The sequence below is a fragment of the Carcharhinus amblyrhynchos genome, chromosome 3, assembly GCF_965287045.1.
Source record: "Carcharhinus amblyrhynchos chromosome 3, sCarAmb.v2.hapA, whole genome shotgun sequence".
NCBI lineage: Eukaryota > Metazoa > Chordata > Chondrichthyes > Carcharhiniformes > Carcharhinidae > Carcharhinus > Carcharhinus amblyrhynchos.
The window spans coordinates 19,518,803-19,540,397 of record NC_137326.1 but is presented as its reverse complement, the minus strand read 5'-3'; the positions used below and the strand labels follow the sequence as shown (position 1 = coordinate 19,540,397).

At 43.9% G+C, this 21,595-nt stretch overlaps 1 protein-coding gene across 9 annotated transcripts in view; it reads right to left on the bottom strand.

Moving 5' to 3' along the window:
* The window catches only part of atp2b2 (ATPase plasma membrane Ca2+ transporting 2), an 830,803-nt gene that overhangs the window by 84,808 nt on the left and 724,400 nt on the right, over window positions 1-21,595 (bottom strand). For all 9 annotated transcript variants that reach the window (XM_080181822.1, XM_080181828.1, XM_080181801.1 and 6 more), the window contains 2 exons: window positions 16,012-16,191; window positions 2,209-2,296 (listed from right to left, as the gene is read on the bottom strand). In XM_080181822.1, the coding sequence (XP_080037948.1) occupies window positions 2,209-2,296; window positions 16,012-16,191 (268 nt within the window). The remainder of the gene's footprint in view (window positions 1-2,208; window positions 2,297-16,011; window positions 16,192-21,595) is intronic.

The following is a 21,595-nucleotide window of genomic DNA, read 5'->3' as shown; positions in this document are numbered from 1 at the left end:
GTGGACAGGGTGGTGAAGAAGATATTTGGCATATTTGGTTTCATTGGTCAGAACACTGAATACAGGAGTTGGGACATCTTGTTGAAGTTGTACAAGACATTGGTAAGGCCACACTTGAAATACTGCGTACAGTTCTGGTCACCCTATTATAGAAAGTATATAATTAAACTAGAAAAAGAGTGCAGAAAAGATTTACTAGGATGTTAGCAGGACTTGATGGTTTGTGTTATAAGGAGATGCTGGATAGACTGGGACTGTTTTGCCTGAAGCTTAGGAGGCTATAAATAGTTTATAGATTCAGTCTGTAAACTAATGAGGGGCAGAGATAAGGTAGTCAACATCTTTTCTCAAAGCTCGGGGAGTCTAAAACCAGAAGGCATAGGTTTAAGGTGAAAGGAAAGAGATACAAAAGGGTCCAGCAGGGTAATTCTTTCACACAGAGGGTAGTGAGAGTCTGAAAAAGGTGCCAGAGGCAGTAATAGAAAGAGGTACAATTTTGTCTTTTAAAAAGCATTTAGACAGTTACATGGGTAAGAGGGGGAGAGAGGGATATGGGCCAATTGCAGGCAATTGGGAATAGCTTAGTGGTAATAACTGAATGGCATGGACAAGTTAAGCCGAAGGGCCTATTTCCATGTAGTAAACCTCTATGACTCATCAATGGACTATCACTGGATAATGCCACCTACGGGTGAAGTAGGTGAATTCCAGTCATGGTCTCTGACTCAAAGAAAATCTACGTTGCAAGATGTGATTACTCGCTGGTTGGACCAACAGGTATGTAAACAAATATAAACACAGCAATGAGGCTGGGAAATTATAATTAAGAGAAAATGATCAAGTTAAACCCGCCACATGAACAATATTGCATGTACAATCTACTTCACTTTTTTGGGTATTGCGTATTCTTTCCTGAGATTCGTTGGTAATTTTGCTGCAGAGGAACATCTCAGCTCAAACTAGCTAATTAGCTCAGTTGTTTCCATATTTTCAATAATGACTCTGAATCATGTGCATACACAAGAGAATCAGAGTTTCAAACTCCAAAGGAAAAAAAATACTTCCGGCACAATTCTTCCAAAATCTGCCGGAGAAAAATATCATGAATTTCTAGTGCAATTTATGTCCGGTGCAAATCGAGTTTCTGTGGTCACTGGCACTGGTTTGAAAGATTGGTTGACTCAACACTTAAAAATGTCTCATTTGTATCGTTAAAAAGTCTCACAATAGTAGGTTAAAGCATAACCGGTTTATTTGGAATCATGAGCTTTTGGAGCACTGCTCCTTCATCAGGTCACTCATCTGATGAGGGAGAAGTGCTCCGAAAGCTTGCGATTCCAAATAAGCCTGTTGGAATTTAACCTGGTGTTGAGAGATTTCTTACCATGCCCACCCCAGTCTAATGCCGGCATTACCACATCTTATTTGCAAGATAAGCCACTTTATCTGTATTAGTAAAATTGTATCAGGCTACCACTCTTAAATTTGAGTCATCAGCCCATCTAATCCATGCTTGCTCACCCCACTCTATCCCCATAACCCTGCAAGTTTATTTCCTTTAAATGCCCATCTCATTTCCTTTCGAAATTAGCGGGTTCCAGGAATATTTTTCAAATGGAAAATTTTGTTTTGAAATGATATTCCAGAGCACAGCATCATTGTGCTGGTTCATGGAAGATTCTCCTTCTGGCATTATGCAGGTTTAAGCAGAAATTTGAGCAAAAAAATTCACTGGCAAGACTAGCAGAATGTGTTCCTGAATCGCCAATGCAAAAAGACAATATCGGAAAGTAACTTCTTAAAAAGAATATTCCTTGAGACACTTAATAATGGTAACCTGGTATTTTATGAATATAACTAAAAATAGATTTATCATAAAAAATAGCTTGCAGGTCCACCACTAAACAAACAAAAAAAGTAATGCAAACCGGAGCAAAATATTCATTCTACAAAACAAGTGCAGTTTTGCACCCAAAGCAGAAACTCTTGGCCATCACTCTATGGACTGCATCGACAGTCTGACCCAATATTAATTAAAGTAAAACACAAATAAAAACTATTAGTGGCCACAAAACCAGTTTCCTACTGTCTTACTTATAACGCATGACATATCAGTTAGAAATAACAAATAAATCCAACTCACTACAATGCAGGAAAAAAACTCAGCATTCAGAGAGTCCAGAAAGGATATCAAAATGAATTCCGTACCTTTCACTAATGTGTGTTTGTCAGTGGGCGATGATCGAGCAAGCACTCGGAGTTTTGGCCAGATCTTGTCAATACGTTCTTGTTCAATCTGAAAATCAAAAGCAATTATTTTAAAAGTTTTCTCAAGTTAGTCATTCAAACAACACCTATGCAATAAGATCGATTGGCCATGCTGAATTGCTCCTTAGTGTCAGGGGGATTAGAAGGATAAATATGTGGGGTTATGGGGATAGGGTCTGGGATGGATGATAGTCAGTGCAGGCTTGATGGGCCACATGGCCCCTTTCTGCACTATCTGGATTCTATGATGCTATGCTGTCTTTGTGAGCTAACCAAACCTTCCTGCAGTGCCATAATCTGACGGAACTATTGGCTGGTATGTTCTTGTTCACCAGATGAAAAATATCAAACAGGAACACTTCTATTTTCGGCCACTGGCATCAGCATAAACCTCCGAATGAAGTATAGCATTGTCAGATATGATGTTCTACCCAGCAACAGGCCTTCACCTTACCTTAGTGTTTTACCCTGGATGCAAAAGTTTAAATTTTCCATATTTTGATGCCAGCCATCCTTCATTGTCGGAATCCTTCCATCTACAATAGATGATAGATACATGGCAAACAAATTCATTCTTTTCACAGTGGCTTCATTGCAGTGTTAATGTAAGCCTCCTTGTGACTAATACATAAACTTTAACTTTCTGATAGGTTGCCTTCATGCGATGCAAATTGGCTGATGGCGGAAGAGGCCAATCCTTGAGAGGCAGGTTCTGCCACACGAAACCTCCAAGAGCCGTGGGTTGTTTTTTTTTGGCATTGGCACCATTTTGCTAAGCTGCTGTGGTCACTGGTCAGCATGGTGGTGCTGGCCAGTCCACAGGAGATGCTGCCATTTTCCTCTGCCATCAAAGAGCGACTCCCAGATGTGGTAACCAATGTTTAGAGTCTTCATGTCATTTTTGCAAGCCTCTCTGATGTGGAGCTTTGGTGTCCTATTGGTCATCTGGCTCTGAGTACCTCACCGTACCGAAAGTCCTTAGGTATTTAACCTTCTTCCAATCCGTGGACATATCCAAAGAAATGAGCCACCACTCTTTGATGAATGCTAATAATTTTAAGAGTGCCTTCGAGAGGACTGTGGCATTCAGGAATTTGTCCTGGAAGGATATATCTGCCCTTCAGACAGTGAAGATGGAAATTCTTGAGTTTCTTTTCTTGACAGTTGTAAGTCATTCATGTTTTCCAGTCATGCAGAGAGGTGCTTAGAACACAGGCCTTGTAAGCTACCAGCTTGTACCTAAGGATCAGCCTGATGTTACTCCACACATAAGCTGCATGTTAGCCAAAGATGATAGGTGTTTTACCAATGAGTGTATTAAATTCTGCATCAAGGGACAGCAGCGGGATTTTCCAGCTGCACACACCCTGAAACCGGAAAATCCCACCTGAGATCAATGGGCCTTTCCATGGTCTGCCTCTCGCCCGCTCCAATTCCCGTGGCAGGAGGAATGAGAAAATTTGCCACAGATTATCTGTCAATGTAGAGCTAAGGTACCAGAATTTTGGAAACCACTTCCAGCAGATATAACTTAATGTGGCCAAAGGTGGGGATGCAAAACCTTGTCCCATGTCCACAGTTTTCTTGATGCTTACAGGCAGGAAGATACAGGAATGGGAAAGACAGCTGATGAGTCTTTGTGGGCAACTAGCACAGCATTATCACCATAGAGGAGCTCTCGGACCAGGACACAATGGGTGGAATTTTCTCATCCTGCCCACCACGGATATCATAGGGGATGGGACACAGATTATGCAAAGGTCTGTTGACCTTGGATGGGATTTTCTGCTCTTGGAGTGACCGCAGCTGGAAAATTCCTTCCATTGCCTTTTTGTCTTCACTTTCAGTCTTGATAGGTTGCAGAGGTGACTCCTTCCATACCTATAGGGAAGGCAAAGAAGAAACCAAGCAGAGTCGGGGGGGTGGGTGAGAATCAGCAGAACACAATGCTGTTTCACTCCATTCTTCACTCTGAAACTGTTAGGTATGGAACCATCAAACTATAGCATGCCGTATATATTGCCAAGAAAGGAGCAGATGGATAGCTCATTTTCCTGAAGATCTTGTCGAGTCCTGCCCTGCTGATGGTGCCAAAAATGTTTGTGAAATCTACAAAAGCAAGGTAAAGATTTCGCTTGTCGCTGTTACATGGAGAAGATCGTGTCTGCACTGGAAAGGCCGGCACACAAATCTCACTGTGTCCCCAGTGTCTGTAAGTTAATGCAACCTCAGCAAAGGCCTTCCCCATGATGCTTAGGAGTGAGATGCCCCCTGCCGCTGTTACAGTCTGCCCGTCACTTTGGTTTTTCCACAGCCTGATATTTGCATCATGGATCTCCTGTGGACTGGAGCTTATGTTACAGCAGAGAAGGAGAAAGTCGTGAAGGGGGTGACCACAGATGAGATTTTCTGTGGCTGAGCATCTCAGCTGTGCTCCCGTTCTTGCTGAGTGCCTCTCTGTTTGTGTATGGCCTTCTGGAGCTCGGATTCTTCATCTAACTAATCCATGACAGAAAGTTGATGGAGAGTGTTGAGCATGGACAGACTAGCCAACCTCAAAACAACAGCTCTAAAAGGCCTGGCAACGTATGCTGTATTCAGAGATTTTTGGACTCTGAACCGATGCCTGCAGAAATAGAACCTTGTTGGCATGGTACATATTTATTTCACTTTGGACAACTCATAAGAGGCAGAGCCGTTCCCACCAACTGAGTCACAGCAGGACTGCCAGGGGAGGAATCAAACAGAAATCAAGCTCCTCACCATCGGAATGGAATGAAATATTACTCCGACTCACTAATCGCAAAGATCATGTGTTTCTGGGCGGCTGGTGAGTGCTGGCAAAAAGGCCACAGCCACGACGACAGAAAGGTTGAAACACATCGCACAGAATCATAGAATCCTTACAGTGCAGAAGAGGCCATTCAGCCCATCCAGTCTGCACCAACTCTTTGACAGAGTATTTTCCCCAGACCCTCTCCCGCTGCCCCATCCCCGTAATCCCACACATTTACCATAGCTAATCCCCATGTGGAGATGTCGACATTGGACTGGGGTGGACACAATAAGAAGTCTCACAACACCAGGTTAAAGTCCAGGTGAGTGGCCCACTCACTTAATGAAGGAGCAGCGCTCCGAAAGCGCCGTGACTCCAAGTTAACCTGTTGGACTTTAACCTGGTATTGTGAGACTTCTTACTGTGGCTAATCCCATCTAACCTACATATCTTGGAACACTAAAGGACAATTTGACATGGCCAATCCGCCTAACCTGTACTACCTTGGACTATGGGGGGGGGAAACTAGAGCACCTGGAGGAAACCCACGTGGACACTGTTACGCAAACCGGGAATTGAAACCAGGTCCCTGGCACTGTAAGGCAGCAGTGCTAATCATTGTGCCACCATGCCATCCAAAATTGGGGAAATTAAAAGTTTTGGGTTGCTTTGAATGGGAAAAAGAAACCAATTTCAGAAAGATTAGTGATTTCATTTTCTCAGTATATTATTCAATGGGAGATGGTGCTGTAATCTGCTTTTTCTCATATTAATAACTTGGTCGATTTTGCCATGACTAAACGCATTATATAAAGATGTCAAAGTGCAGTACAAATCAGCACAAAATGTGTAATTAAATATGACTAATGATGCAAGCCAATTGCCTGACATGTCCAACCACGTTGTCAGAACTGGTTAACACTTCAACCTTCTGCAAACACTAAATGCATTCAGTTGCTTATTGATTAAATCAGAAAATTAAAAGAAGTTGTGAGTGTGCAGATCAAAGGTTATTGTAATTATACATATTTGTTTTTGTCTGTGAATGCTCAGGTCTAACATTGAGTACTGCCAAAAAATGGATACATGCTGTCAAAGCTATTTTCTTTTCGCTCATCAGGAAAACTTGCAAAAATATCAAATGTAATGCGCACAACAATTTATACCACTTGAGAAGAGAGTGCTGATTTATTAGCAGCGGTGGGCTCTGATTGGTAGCAGTGTTGCCAAGGGGAACGTACCAGTAACTGACAACTGACAGTCTACTGACAAAATTTATTTAAATTCAAACCAAGTAGGGTTGGCCCTGATTGGTCAAGACATTGCCCTAATGAATAGCTGTCCCCTAAGTTTTTCCTAGATTTTCACAGTAACTTCATTGCAGTGTTAATGTAAGCCTACTTGTGACACTCATAAATAAACTTAAACTTTAGTTGAAAAAGGTGTGTACACACACTCCTTACTTCAACAAAGGATTTGGGCTTTGTGCGTGAATACATTTGTAAATGATCCACACCTCAAGCCCAACTGATAAGGTTGAACGTTATTAATATAGATTATTTCAAAACACTAGTTCAGTTTGATAAATCTTATATTAAAAAAAAAGCCAAGTTGTACTTTCCATTTACTGTGACTTAACAGTTCTGCTTTAGTCGTGTCAGAATCATTTCTATGATTGGCCTGGTGGTACAGTGGTTTAGCACTGCTGCCTCACAATTCCAGGAACCCGGGTTCAATTCCGGACTTGGGTCACTCTGTGTGGAGTCTGCACGTTCCCCCCCATGTCTGTGTGGGTTTCCTCCAGGTGCACTAGTTTCCTCCCATAGTCCAAAGATGTGCGGGTAAGGTGGATTGGCCATGCTAAATTGCCCATTAGTGTCAGGAGGATTAGCTAGGGTAAATACATGGAGGTAGAGCCTGGGTGGGATTGTCTGCACTGATGGGCCAGATGGCCTCCTTCTGCACTGTAGGGATTCTATGACTCAAAGGTTTTCACGGTAACTTCGCTGCAGTGTTACTGTAAGCCTATTTTTGACATGCATAGATAAACTTTAAAACTAGTTAAACCAGACATGACCTGCTGAAATGGTAGTCCAGACAATGAAAGCTTTGAAGTGGGAATGATGAGTTTTGTAGATTTCAAGTCCACATTTAGCCCCTCACATTGCTCTGTTGGCTAAGGTAATGAAGGACTGAGCTGCTCAGATTAGAAAGCTGTCAAGCTCCATGAACAGTGTGTATAGGATTAGCTGATCTCAGCCATTTGGAGTTAGGACCACTTCAGCACTCCGAGTTGAAATCAGGGGAAATCAGCCAGCGTTCTAGCTGCTGGCAGTGACTCTGACCGGAAGTGTTGATGGAAAATGAGTTGGTTATGATGCTTCTCACAGGTGAATATTGGCAACACTCAGGGGGAGAATTTCTCAAGATATTTACTGCTGATTTGTCAACATCGAATTGCAAATCAATTAAACATATTTTAAACAGATGAAAAAGAAACAGCTGAAACATGATATTCATTTGACCCCAGCCACGATGGTGTTGGACGCTCACTTTCACATTCTGATTACATTATCAACTGGAAAAATTTCACTTTATTGATTACATTAGCAATAAATTATGGAAATCATGTTTGACTAACGTAATCAAGCACTTGATGAGATATCAGGGAGGGTGGATGAGAGTAGTGCAGTTGATGATGAATGAGTGTACAGCGTTGAGGGTAACCTAGGCTAGTGTGTGGGTCACACAATTGGCCCTCCTGCATCTCAGTGGGCTGCAAGATTGAAATCAGGCTTATCCACTAACAGTCACCCCAGGAATAATATTAATTACATTGAATACGTGCCAAGTATTTCATAATGAGCTGTAGAAATTGCTTAGTCATTCATATACCAATAGAACTGTCATCAACTTGAAATTATAAAAGCAAAATAAATATTAACACTTCCCTTATTTTAAAATACAAAAGTAACATTAAAAAGTGCAACTTCCCACATCTACCGGTGTCACAACCAAGGCGGTTTCCCAAGATAAGGAATCCCTACACTTCAGAAGGAGGCCATTCAGCCTATCAAGCCTGCAGGGACAACAATCCCACTTAGGTCCTATCCCCATAACTGCACCCTGCTGATCCTTCTGACATTCGAGGGCAATTCAGCATGGCCAATCCACCTAAGCTGCACATCTTTGGACTGTGGGAGGAAACTGGAGCACCCGCAGGAAACCCACGCAGAGAGAACCCACCGGGAGAAGGTGCAAACTCCGCAAAGACCGAGGCCAGAATTGAACCTGGGTACCTGGAGCTGTGAGGCAACAGTTCTAACCACCGTGTCACCATGCCGTTAACTGAACTTGCATACCTAGAATTTGCAGGGCTACCAATTGAACTGTAACAGCACTTCATCGGATGCAGTGGAATGCGCGACTCTCACAGTGATTATGAGCAATCAGCATGCATCTCATTTCACAGCCCTTGCTTTACGTGCGGATCACTTTAGCAATACTAATGGGAAAACTACTATGTGGACATAAAACAGTAAAGTCTGGCAAATCTGCACATGGGCAATGGTCAACAAAAAGTGTTTTGCAGGCCATACTCAGAACCCCGATGTGCTGCAAGTTACCCTCCACCACTGGTGTCTTGACTTCTATGAGACATTCAGCAAAGTTGAACGCCAGGGAATTAAAGGGGCAGGAGCAGCATGGAAATGTCATTGATAATATACAGAGGCCAGGATTTTACAGGCAGCAATGGCTCCAGTCAGCAACAGGGGCACCATCACCTTCTCCAATTCTGGAAGCCAGGACAGCAGATTACACTGGCCAGGGGATTAATTATCTGCAGTCATGACTTCTGCCTCTGAGGCAGAATCTCTGCTCCCAAGGGCCAGCTGCTCTTCAGACCCAGCAGCGCCACCAAGAGCAGTGGTCACTGCTGGAATTGCAGCAGACACTGGCGCAGCAACCTTCAAGGAGGACCAGAGTAAAGAGAAGTCAGATCAGGGGCCAATCAAACAGACCTCAGTGAGGATTGAGGGAGTTAATCATAAGGGCACAGCAAGGCTTTGCTGCTAGGGACTCAATGTGGGTCCTGGCATGTCCGACCATAAGGGTCTCCCCCCTATGAGCTCACAGGTTTATTGCTTGGTCTCTCCATGTGGCAAGTTGTATATCCACTGCTGGTTAAAATGTCACAGCAATCAACAGAGGTCCTAAAACAGCCATTCAGTGGCCTCTTGTGTGCCTTAATAGGGGTAAAGTGGGCAAACCACCCACCTCCTAGTCCACTGCTTGCAAAATCCAGACGTTAGTGGGAAGTTGACAAGCACAGTACCCCATCCCTAACTTTCCCACCAAAGTCTATACCATCCTCTCTCCCAGGGGTGGAGGTGGGGGGAGGGATGGTAGAATCTCATTCAGGGAGTGTGATGCGTGGCTGTTTTTTATGGCTGGAGGGAAGTACATTGTAATGTTTCCCAGGATTCAACACTGGTGCTGTAATGTATTTTGATATATATTAATGACATGTACTTGGGAGAAACAGGGCACTATTTCAAAACTTACAGATGAAGAGAAACTTGCAAGTGTGGTAAACTGCAAGGAAGATAAGAAATGGATTGCAAGGGGTAATAATGGATTACAGGAGCACATGAACAGGCTGGTGGAATGAGCTGACACAAATCAAATTCAGTGCAGGAAAATGTGAGGTGATACATTTTGGTGGGAAGAATGAGGAAAGACAATACAGTTAGAATGGTATAAATGTTGGAGAAGATGCAAGAAGAGACCTGGGGGGGTGGTATTCATGCATAAATATTTGATGTTGGAAGGGTAGGTTAACATGGCAGTTAAATGAAGCAAATGAGATTGTGGGCTTTATAAATAGAAACATAAGGCGGGATTTTATGACCTCGAGCGGGCAAGGCTCATAAAATCCCACCCCAGCCTAACGGAGAATTCCATTCTGCGAGTTTCACCCGCCCTGGTAAAATTCCAGCCATAGAGTGCAAATGTCAGGCTAAACCTGAATAAAACACTAGTTTGGCCCCAGCTGGAATATGGTGTTTAATGCTGGGTGGCACAGGGGTTAGCACTGCTGCTTCACAGCATCAGGGACCCAGGTTCATTTCCTGCCTTGAGTGGAGTTTGCAGGTTCTCCCCGTGTTTGCGTCGGTTTTCTCCGAATGCTCCAGTTTCCTTCCACTGTGCAAAGATGTGTTTGTTAGGTGCACTGGCCATGCTAAATTGTCCCTTAATGTCCCAGGATGTGTAGGTTAGCTGCATTAGCCATGGGAAATGTGTGGGTTTACAGGGATAGGGCAGGGGGGGAAGGCTTGATTAAGACACTCTGTCAGAGAGTTAGTGCAGACTCAATGGGCTGAATGGTCTCTTCTGTAGGGATTCCATGATTCAAATAAACCTTGGGAAAGGCATGAAGAGAATGTACAGAAGGGATTTACTAGAATAGTTTAAGGGATGAGAAATTTCATTTGTATCGATACAATGGAAAGGCTGGGGCTGTTCTCCTTGGAGCAGAGAGGACTAAGAAGAGATTTGATTGAGGTGTTTAAAAATCATGAAGGGAAATAAGGAGAAACTGTTTTCTGGCTAAGGGGTTGGTAATCAGAGGACACAAGTACAAGATAAGAGCGAAGTACTGTGGATGCTGGAGATCTGAAATCAGAACAGAAAGTGTAGGAAATACTCAGCGGGTCCGGCAGCAATAGTGGGAGAGAATCACAGTTCACGTTTCATGTCAATATTTCCAACAGTTTTGTTTTTTATATCAAATTCAAGATGATTGACAAAAGATCCAGAAGCTCCGAGGAATTTCTTTTTTGTGTAATAAGATGGTTCGAGTTCAGAATGCCCTCCTGCCTGATAGGGTACGGGTTTCAGATTCAATAGCAATCTTCGAAAGGGAATGGAATGAACACTTACATAAGAACATAAGAAATAGGAGCAGGAGTAGGCCATCCAGCCCTTCGAGCCTGCCCCGCCATTCAATAAGATCATGGCTGATCTGTCGCTGCTCAGTTCCACTTTCCCGCCCTCTCCCTATAACCCTTAATCCCCTCTCCTATCAAAAACCCATCAACCCGCGTCTTAAAAATATTTAGCGAGGCAGCCTCCACCACTTCAACGGGCAGAGAATTCCAGAGATTCACCACCCTTTGAGTGAAGAAGTTCCTCCTCAACTCCGTTCTAAACCGCCCCCCTTTTATCTTGAGGCTGTGCCCCCTAGTCCTACTGTCTTTTTTGAACGGGAAGAGTCTCTCCACCTCTATCCTATCCATCCCATTCATCATCTTATACGTCTCAATGAGATCTCCCCTCACTCTTCTAAACTCTAACGAGTACAAGCCCAGTTTATTCAGCGTCTCCTCATAGCTCAACCCCCTCAACTCCAGTATCAGCCTAGTAAACCTCCTCTGCACTCCCTCCAAGGCCAAAATATCTTTGCGCAGGTGCGGCACCCAAAACTGCACACAGTACTCCAGCTGCGGCCTCACCAATGCCCTATACAGCTGCAGCAAGACCTCCCTACTTTTATATTCAATCCCCCTCGCTATGAAGGCCAGCATCCCATTTGCCTTCCTGACCACCTGCTGCACCTGCAAGCTGGGTTTTTGCGACTCATGCACAAGGACCCCGAGGTCCTTGGTGGTGTTGTGGATGGTCTGGAAGGATGGCAAAAGTTGCAGCAGGACATAAATAGGATGCAGGACTGGGTGGAGAAGTGGCAGATGGACTTCAACGCGGATAAATGCGTAGTCGTCCATTTTGGCAGAACCAACGGGATGAACGAGTACACTATCAAGGGCAGGAGTCTTGGTAGTGTTGAGGAGCAGAAGGATCTTGGGGTCCGGGTCCACAGGACTCTTAAATCAGCCTCGCAGGTGGAAGAGGTGGTCAAGAAGGCGTATGGTGTACTGGCCTTCATAAATCGAGGGATTGAGTTTAGGAGTCGGGAGGTAATGCTGCAACTTTATAAGTCCCTTGTCAGGCCTCATTTGGAGTACTGTGCGCAGTTCTGGTCGCCTCACTATAGGAAAGACGTAGAAGCTACTGAAAGGGTACAGAGGAGATTTACAAGGATGTTGCCTGGACTGGGAGGCATGCCTTATGAAGTTAGGTTGAGGGAACTGGGTCTCTTTTCCCTGGAGAGACGTAGGTTGAGAGGCGACCTGATAGAGGTTTATAAAATGTTGAGAGGAATAGATAGGGTGGATTCTCAGAGGCTATTTCCCCGGGTTGAAATGGTCGCTACGAGAGGACACAGGTTTAAGGTGCGGGGAGGCAAGTACATAAGTGATGTTAGGGGTAAGTTTTTCACTCAGAGGGTGGTGAGTGAATGGAATCGGCTGCCGTCAGTGGTGGTGGAGGCGAACTCGCTGGGGTCTTTTAAAAGACTTCTGGATGAGTATATGGGGTTTTATGGGATTGGGGGTTATAGATAGGTGTTGATGTGATCGGCGCAACTCGTGGGCCGAAGGGCCTGTTTGTGCTGTAGTGTTCTATGTTCTATGTTCTATGTCCCTCTGCACCGTCGCCTGCTGCAGTTTTTCGCCCCGTAAGTAATAGTCCTTCCTACCATTCTTCCTACAAAAGTGGACCACCTCACACTTGCCAACATTAAATTCCATTTGCCATTTCCTGGCCCATTCGCCCAGCCTATCTAGATCCTTCTGTAGACTCTCCACACCCTCCGCACAATTTGCCGTTCCCCCAATCTTGGTGTCATCAGCAAATTTCGACACTCTACACTCGGTTCCCTCCTCCAGATCATCTATATAAATGGTAAAAAGCTGAGGCCCCAGCACCGACCCCTGGGGCACTCCACTAGTCACCATCCGCCAATCCGAATAGCACCCGTTGACCCCCACTCTCTGCCTCCTATTTGACAACCAATCCTCTATCCACGCTAACACCCTACCCCCAACTCCATGTCCCTCGACCTTCTGCAATAACCTCTTGTGAGGTACTTTGTCAAACGCCTTCTGAAAATCTAGAAAGACCACATCCACCGGCTCTCCTCTATCCACCGCCCTAGACACATCCTCATAGAACTCCAGTAAATTTGTCAGACACGACTTCCCTTTAATGAAACCGTGCTGCGTCTGCTCTATCAAGCAATTCCCTTCAAGATGCCTCGCAATTTCCTCCTTAATGACAGATTCTAACATTTTACCTACAACAGACGTTAAACTAACCGGCCTATAATTCCCCGCCTTTTGCCTGGCACCCTTCTTAAACAACGGCGTAACATTAGCCGTTTTCCAATCATCCGGCACTTCCCCGGAATCCAGCGACGTCTGGAAAATAACCACCAAGGCATCCACTATCACCTCCGCCATTTCTTTCAGAACCCTCGTATGCATTCCATCCGGTCCTGGGGACTTGTCCACAATCAGCCCCTCCAGTCTGTTGAGCACCGCCTCTCTAGTAACAGTAATGTCATTGAGACCCTCCAGTCCTACCACCTTTCCATCGCTAACACCCGGCAAATTACTCACGTCCTCCTCCGTGAAGACAGAAACAAAAAAGTTGTTCAATACCTTAGCCATATCCCCATCTCCTACCACTAGGTCCCCTTTCTCATCCTCTAAAGGACCAACATTCACCCTAGCCAGCCTCTTCCTTTTTATATATTTATAAAAACTCTTGCTATCCTTTTTTATATTAAGTGCTAGCCCAGCTTCATAGTTTCTCTTACCCTTCTTTATCAACTTCTTTGTCAATCTTTGTTGACATTTAAACCTCTCCCAATGCTCTTCTCGCCCACTACTCTTAGCTACTCTAAATTCCTCCGCTTTTAGTTTAACACCAGCTCATCCACTTTATTCCGAATGCTTTGTGCATTCAGATAAAGTGCTTTTATCCCAGCCTTCACCTGGACCCTATTTGCCGCAACGCCACCAACTATACTCACGCCCCCTACTCCCTCTATTATTGGGACATCCTCGGCCTCTTCCCTTACCTGTACCCTCTCCTTAACTTTAGACCTCGTAACATCACCTACCCTCGCACCCTCCCCCCCCCTAATTAGTTTAAAGCCCTGTCTACAGTCCTCTTTACTCGATTCGCCAGCACTCTGGTCCCAGCACGGTTCAGACCAACCCCATCCCGCCCGAACAGGTCCCACCTACCCCAATACTGGTGCCAATGCCCCATAAATTCAAACCCATTCCTCCCACACCAATCCCTGAGCCACCCATTCACTTCCTTAATCCTGTCAACCCTACGCCCGTCTGCACTCAGTTCAGGCAGTAGCCCAGAGATAACCACCTTGTCGGTTCTACTTTTTAATTCCATTCCCAGCTTTTCATACTCCCTCCCCAGATCCTCAGTCTGCATTTTGCTTACGTCGCTGGCACCCACATGTACCACAAAGACCGGATTCTCACCCTCCCACTCCAGGTTCCTCTGCAGCCCAGCTGTGACATCCCGGACCCGAGCACCAGGCAGACAACACACCCTTCTGTGCACTTTGTCATTGTGATAAAGGACAGTGTCAATACCCTTCACCCCACTATCCCCAATCACTACTACGTTCCTTTTCCCTTTCTCTTTGCCTATGTCCTGCTGCAGCACTATACCGTGTGCAGTTTGCTCACCAACCTCACCTGCCTCGTCCTCGTCCAGCCTGGAAGCAAGAACCTCAAACCTGTTATGCAGATTAAGAGGCTGAGGCCTCCGCTCCTCACCCCCCTTCCTCCTCCCAGCAGCCCCCTCTTGTCCCTGACCCTTAGAGTTAGCCAGTCTAGGGGGGGTGGATGTCACTTGCACCCCATTGACAATGGCACCCTCTCTCCCCTTGATGAGCCTCAGTGTCTGTAGCTCAGAGGCCAGCTCATTTACCCTGAGCTGGAGCTCCTCCAGCAACCTGCACTTACTGCAGACATGGTCACTGGGATGGACCCTGGGGTCCACCAGTTCCCACATCATACAGAAACCACACATCACATGCCCCTCCATTATTCACTGTAGTAGTTTTGAAAAAAATTTTTTTTTGTTTTTTTTTCCTTGTTTTTCAAACGAACTCACCTGGCCTTTTTTCCTTCCAGCCCTTTTTGATATTAAGCCCTAGTAGCTCACTCTGCTTCCCACTCACTCCGCTGCCCGCTCAGACGCTGCCCGCTGTCTACACCAGGCCTCCTTTTAAACCTGGCGCTGATTTACAGCTGATGTCCCACAACTGCCTGCTAACCACTCCCTCAGAATTCTTAAAGCAGTAAATACAATAAATAAATGCTTTAAACAGTTCTACAAAGAACAAAGTGCTTTAAACTTATTTTAAACAGGTTTTTAACAGGTAAAATCTTAGCTCTCTCTCGGCTCCTTCACTCGTCTGCTCCAGCAAACAATGGAAGGCTATTCACTTAAAGGAGAAAAAAAAGGTCAGCAATATGAGGAAAGAGCAGAGGACTGGCTTTAACTACAATGCTCTTCAAAACTATAGGCCTGATGGGCTGAACGGTCCTTTTGAGCTGTTCCGTTGTGTGATTATTTCAATACACAATACACTGTGATAACACCCCACACTTACATAATATATATGAAAACTATACCTTGCAAAACTAGAAGATGAAATACACCATACATACATTCACCATAATCCTACGTATGCATATTATACCAATATGATAATAGGATTGCTGTGTAATGTATGGAGATTACACCAACACTGTGGTTTTAACTTGATACCTAATTACTCACCATTCCCTTTGGAAATCTAATAATCTAATCCAAGCCACTGGCCTCCAATACAAAGAATTCATTCCCACAGCACAAATAAAGTAAGAGCAATTTATGTAGTGCTAATCTAATTTTCCCATTATTTTACTCAGATCCTACATAGGGTAGCACTAAAATATATACTGGGATCACACCATGATAGTTTTGTGGGATTATGCCACATTGTGTGTACTTAACTATATCAAATTTACCAAAGAGTCCCTCACCTCTCCTTTTTCATTCCGGATCCTTCGGTTGAAATCCTTGCCCTCCAAGCAGATGAAATCTTCACCCGGATTAATGATGCCACATTTGATGGCAATGGCACGAGCTGTGTTAATGTTATCCCCAGTAACCATGCGCACGGTAATCCCAGCTCGTTGGCACTTTCTGATGGCTTCTGGGACCTGCATAATACATAAAAGATGAAGGATCCAGGCCATTCAGAACAACCTTGCTTACACAGCGTGTGAGCAAATGTATTTAACCAAACGTAAGCAGACAGATATAATAAACTGAACAAAAGGGAAGTAGCTCAGATCCACCAAAGGAAACATAATCCAGAACCTCCGTCTGATGATGGGTCCCTTTAGCTTATCATTACAACTGGACTGGTATTCTAATCTAAAAGTAAAACACTGCGGATGCAAGAAATTTGAAATACAAACAGAAAATTCTGGAACCACTCAGCAGGTCAGGCAGCATCTGTGCAGAAATAAATTGCATTAATGTTTCAGGTTGTTGACTTTACATTAGGTATTTTATGCATATTAGACAGACCAAAAGATTCCACCTCTCCTGTTTCTTTCTGATCTTTTAGCTGAAATCTTTAGTACTTCCCAACATGAATGGTCTACAACTGCTGATTATAATCTTTCCTACACAACTGGTAGTAACTTGAACTACATCTGCCTCACATTATACTGCTGACACATTACAATGCTGGCAATAAACCAGCAGAATTAAACTATAATATTTTACAGTTCTATGCCTTTCTTGTAATAACGTAGAATAAATCGGGGTATCGAGTATAGAAGTTGGGACACTATGTTACAGTTATGTAAGTCATTGGTGAGGCCGCACCAGGAGTATTGTGTACAGTTTTGGTCACAATTTATGTTTATTATTAATTTAGTAACTTAATAATTTATTTATTAATTAATAATTAATTTATTAATTTAATTTATTACAACTGTAACATAGTGTCCCAACTCCTATACTCGATACCCTGATTTATTCTACGTTATTACAAGAAAGGCACAGAACTGTAAGATATTATAATTACAAGACTGGGCATATTCTCCCTGGAAAAGAAAAGGTTGAGGTGTGACAGAATCACTAAAGGGATTAGAAAAACGTATGCCAGAATTCTCCCATCCCGCCCACCATGGGAATTGCCACGCGGGGAGGGGGTAAAGGAATCCATGTAAAGACTGATTTTGTTGGATTTATTATTGTCACATGTATTAGGATACAGTGAAAAGTATTGTTTCCTGTGTGCTATACAAACAAAGCATAATATTCATTGAGAAGGAAATGAGAGGTTGCAGAATGTTACAGTCAAAGGTCCATTGATCTCAGGTGGGGTTCTCTGGTTTTGAGGCAAATGCGGACAGAGAATCCCACCCACAGAACGTGACAAGCTATTTCACTTTGTCCAGGGCAGCAGAACAAGTTGAGGTGAGTTAAATCCAAAACTCATCCAGCCAATCAGTGTGATGCAATATGTGGGTGATGTGCCATTTAAAAGGTAAGATTGTTTGATCCAAAAGCCTTGGTTTATCTTCTTCACAGGCTTGTTTAGATGTCGAGGGGATTTTCACAGTAACTCCATTGCAACGTTAATGTAAGCCTGCATGTGACACTAATAAATAAACTTAAACTTATATCTATAAAGTACTAGGGTTTTCATCAACTGAAGCATTTTGAAGGGAAACAATTTAGTAAGTAAAAAAGTTTGATATATATTATTCAGATCTTACAATATGGTCCAGGAGTCAGTTTGATGCATCAAATGAGATGTGCAAGGCATGCTAGCCATGATATGGGAATAGGCTGGAAACCCAGCCTTTACTGCACTTGCACCTGTCTCAGCCACAACTCAAACACATCCTCTGCTAAACTTCACGCTATCAATAATTCAGCAAGGGAATGACAAGGTTTTTGTATTAAGTGCACCTCACGGCAGAATCCCATTACATATGATTAAACCTGACAGCCTTACCTCTGTGGATACTCGTATGGAGGGACAGAGTTCTAACTGTAAGATTGACTGATGTAGTGATGGTGACAACGAGGAGGAGGAAATTGAACAATAGGTACCTACTGAAGTCAGAAGAATGTCAGGCTTCAAACACAACTGGGACAAGATTGTGTCAACCTCTGCTCAAGTTAATACCATGAATAATTAATTAACACAAGGCAACAATACTGCCTTGTGATTTTTTTTTGCCTTTTGTTGGGGGAAACCGGGAGAGAGTGGTGCTTAAGGTTACTCTTCTGTATGGAGTCATGTACAGCTGCAGTTTAAGCCATCAGAACTCAAGCCATCCTTGCAATCTTTCAATCAGCCACAACTTCCACATTGTTGTGTAGCCTTATAATTTGAATTGATTTTAATTTCAGGGATTACACTTCAAATGTACTTCATCAGCCACAAGGCACTTTTTGGTCATTCTGAGATCATGAAAGGCACTCGTGCGAATGCAAGTCGCTTGTTTCTATATTGTCCTCCAGTACTAATGAAAGGACGGTCCTGGACCCAGCAGATTAGCCCGTTACAGACGATATCTTTTCTCTTTATTCTGTGTGAAGTGCGGGAAGAGATTGCAGCGGCTCTGATGCTTACCTTCAAATCCTCCCTGGCCACAGCAGCAGTCATGATGTGGAGATGCCAGCGTTGGACTGGGGTAAACACAGTAAGAAGTCTTACAACACCAGGTTAAAGTTCAACAGGTTTATTTGGTAGCAAACGCCACTAGCTTTCAGGGCTCTGCCCCTTCGTCAGTTAAGTGGGGAGTTCTGACAGGCCATATAAAGGCACTCACTCAGTTTACAGAATACTGATTAGATTGTAAGTCTTCACAGCTAATCAAGTCTTAAAGGTGCAGACAATGTGAGTGGAGATAGCATTAAGCATAGGTTAAAGAGATGTGTATTATCTCCAGACAGGACAGTAGGTGAGGTGTTGCAAGCCCAGGCAAGTCATGGGGGTTACAAATAGTGTGACATGAACCCAAGATCCCGGTTGAGGCCGTCCTTATGCGCCAGAGGACTGGAAGACAGCTAACATGGTACTATTATTCCAGAAGGGAAATCGGGAACAAAACAGGAAATTACAGGCCAGTGAGTCTAACATCACTGGTGGGGATGTTATTGAAAGAGATTCTGAAGGACAGAATTAATCTCCAGTGGGAGACGCAAGGATTAATCAAAGATAGCCAGCATGGCTTTGTCAGGGGAGATCATGTGTAACAAATTTCATTGAATTTTTTGAGGAGGTGACTAGGTGTGTAGATGAGGGCAATGCAGTTGGTGTAGTTTACATGGACTTCAGTAAGGCTTTTGACAAGGTAGCAAATGGGAGGCTGATCAAGAATGTAAGAGTCCAAGAGGTCCAGGGTAAATTGGCAAACTGGATCCAGAATTGGCTTTGTGCAGGGGGCAGAGGGTGATGGCTGAAGGTTATTTTTGTTACTGGATGCCTGTGCCCAGTGATGTACCGCAGGATCAGTGCTGGGACCTTTACACTTGCAGTGTACATGACTGATTTAGAAGAGAGAGAGGCTAGGCTGGGGTTGTTTTCCTTAAAGCAGAAAAGGTTGAGGGGGGGGGGTCATCATCGAGGTGTACAAAGTTATGAGGGGTATGGAAGGGTAGATGGGAACTTTCTCCTAGTAGATAGGTCAATAGCTAGGGGGCATGGGTTTAAGGTAAGGGGCAGGAGATTTAAAGGGGTTTTGAGGAAGAACTTTTCACCCAGAGGATGGTGAGAATCTGGAACTCACTGCCAGGAAGGATGGGAGAGAGACAACATTTAAGTATTAAGATGAGCACTTGAAATACCACAGCATACAAGGCTACAGATCACATGCTAGGCAATGGGATTAGAATAGATAGGTGTTTGATGGCTGGCACAGAGATGATGGGCCAAAGGGCCTCTTTCTGTGCTGTATTATTTTTGTGGGATGTAGCAAAGCCAGCATTTGTTAGCCGTCCCTAATTGCCCCTTGAACTGAATGGTTTGCTGGGCCATGTCAGAAGGCAGTTCAGAGTCAACAACACTGCTGTGGGTCTGGAGTCACATGTAGACGAAGCCAAGCTAGGCCAGGCAGGATGGAAAATATTTTCCCCTAAAGGACATTAGTGAAGTAGATGGGTCTTTACAGTGAGAGTTTCATGGACATCCATTACTGAGAGTAGCTTTGTATTCCAGATTTTATTCATTGAATTTAAATTCCATCAGCTCCCTTGGTGCAGTTTGAACTCATGTCTCCAGTGCTTGAGCTTGGGCCTCTGGATTTCTAGCCCAGTGACATTATCACCAAGTCCCCATCTTTCAAAAGCAAACCAAGCTGAACAATGTCTGAACAATCCAGATGTGTTACACCTTATTGTGGCCCGTGTCTAGTGATCCAGATAAGAATGGAATTTAATTAAAATAAAGTATAACCTTTAGCAATTTAAACCTGGTATCAGATATTTTAAATTGGATTTGGATTTATAAATTGGGTTATCTGATTAGATATGCAGATGTAAAGCATAAGACCATACAATAGAGGAGCAGAATTAGACCACTCGGCCCATCGAGTCTACTCTACCATTCAATCATGGCTGATATGTTTCTCAATCCTATTCTCCCACCTTTTCCCCCTAACCAATCAAGTGCCTATCTATCTCTGTCTTAAATACATTTAATGACCTGGCGTCCACAGATTCACCACTCTCTGGCTGAAGAAATTCCTCCTCATCTCAGTTCTAAAGGGTCGTTTCTTTACTCTGAGGCAGTGCCCTTGAATCTGAGTCTCCCCTACTAATGGAAACATTCTCCCCACACCCACTCTATCCAGGCCTTTCAATATTCTGTAAGTGTCAATGTGATCCCCCTCATCCTTCTAAACTCCATCGAGTACAGACCCAGAGTCCTCAAACACTTCTCATACATCAAGCTTTTCATTCCTGGGATCATTCCCTTCAACTCCCTCCGGACCCTCTCCAAGGCCAGCACATCCTTTCTTAGGTACAGAGCCCAAAATTGCTTACAATACTCCAAAGGTCACCATATGAACTAAAACAAATTTTCAACCATCAATCATTAGATCATTCATCCTAGATTTTTCCTGCTTTGCTGCAAAATTTCCATTATTTCAAATATGGATGGAATAGGGTAGAGCCATGTGGCAACATTGAATCATAGAATCCCTACAGTACTGAAGGAGGCCATTTGGTCCATCGAGTCTGCACCGAGAACAATCCCACCCAGGCCCTATTTCCATAACCCCACATATTTGCCCTGCTAATCCCCTGATATTAGGGTCAATTTAGTGTGACCAATCAACCTTTCCCCCACATATCTGGACATATTGGGCCATTTTCCACAATCCTGTCTCGCTTATGCTTGATAAAACTAGTGAAGGAATAAATCAGGTATCCAGGGATGTACAATATTAGAACAGCCAAAAATCTTCTTATGGAGCAAAGCTTTTTTATTTTCTTTTGCGACTGACCATAGCTTCATGTCCACTCCTGCTGTGGCTCAGCGCGCGGCGCAGCAGATGTCCTCAGGTCTTCTTTTCTTCACAATATCCTAGT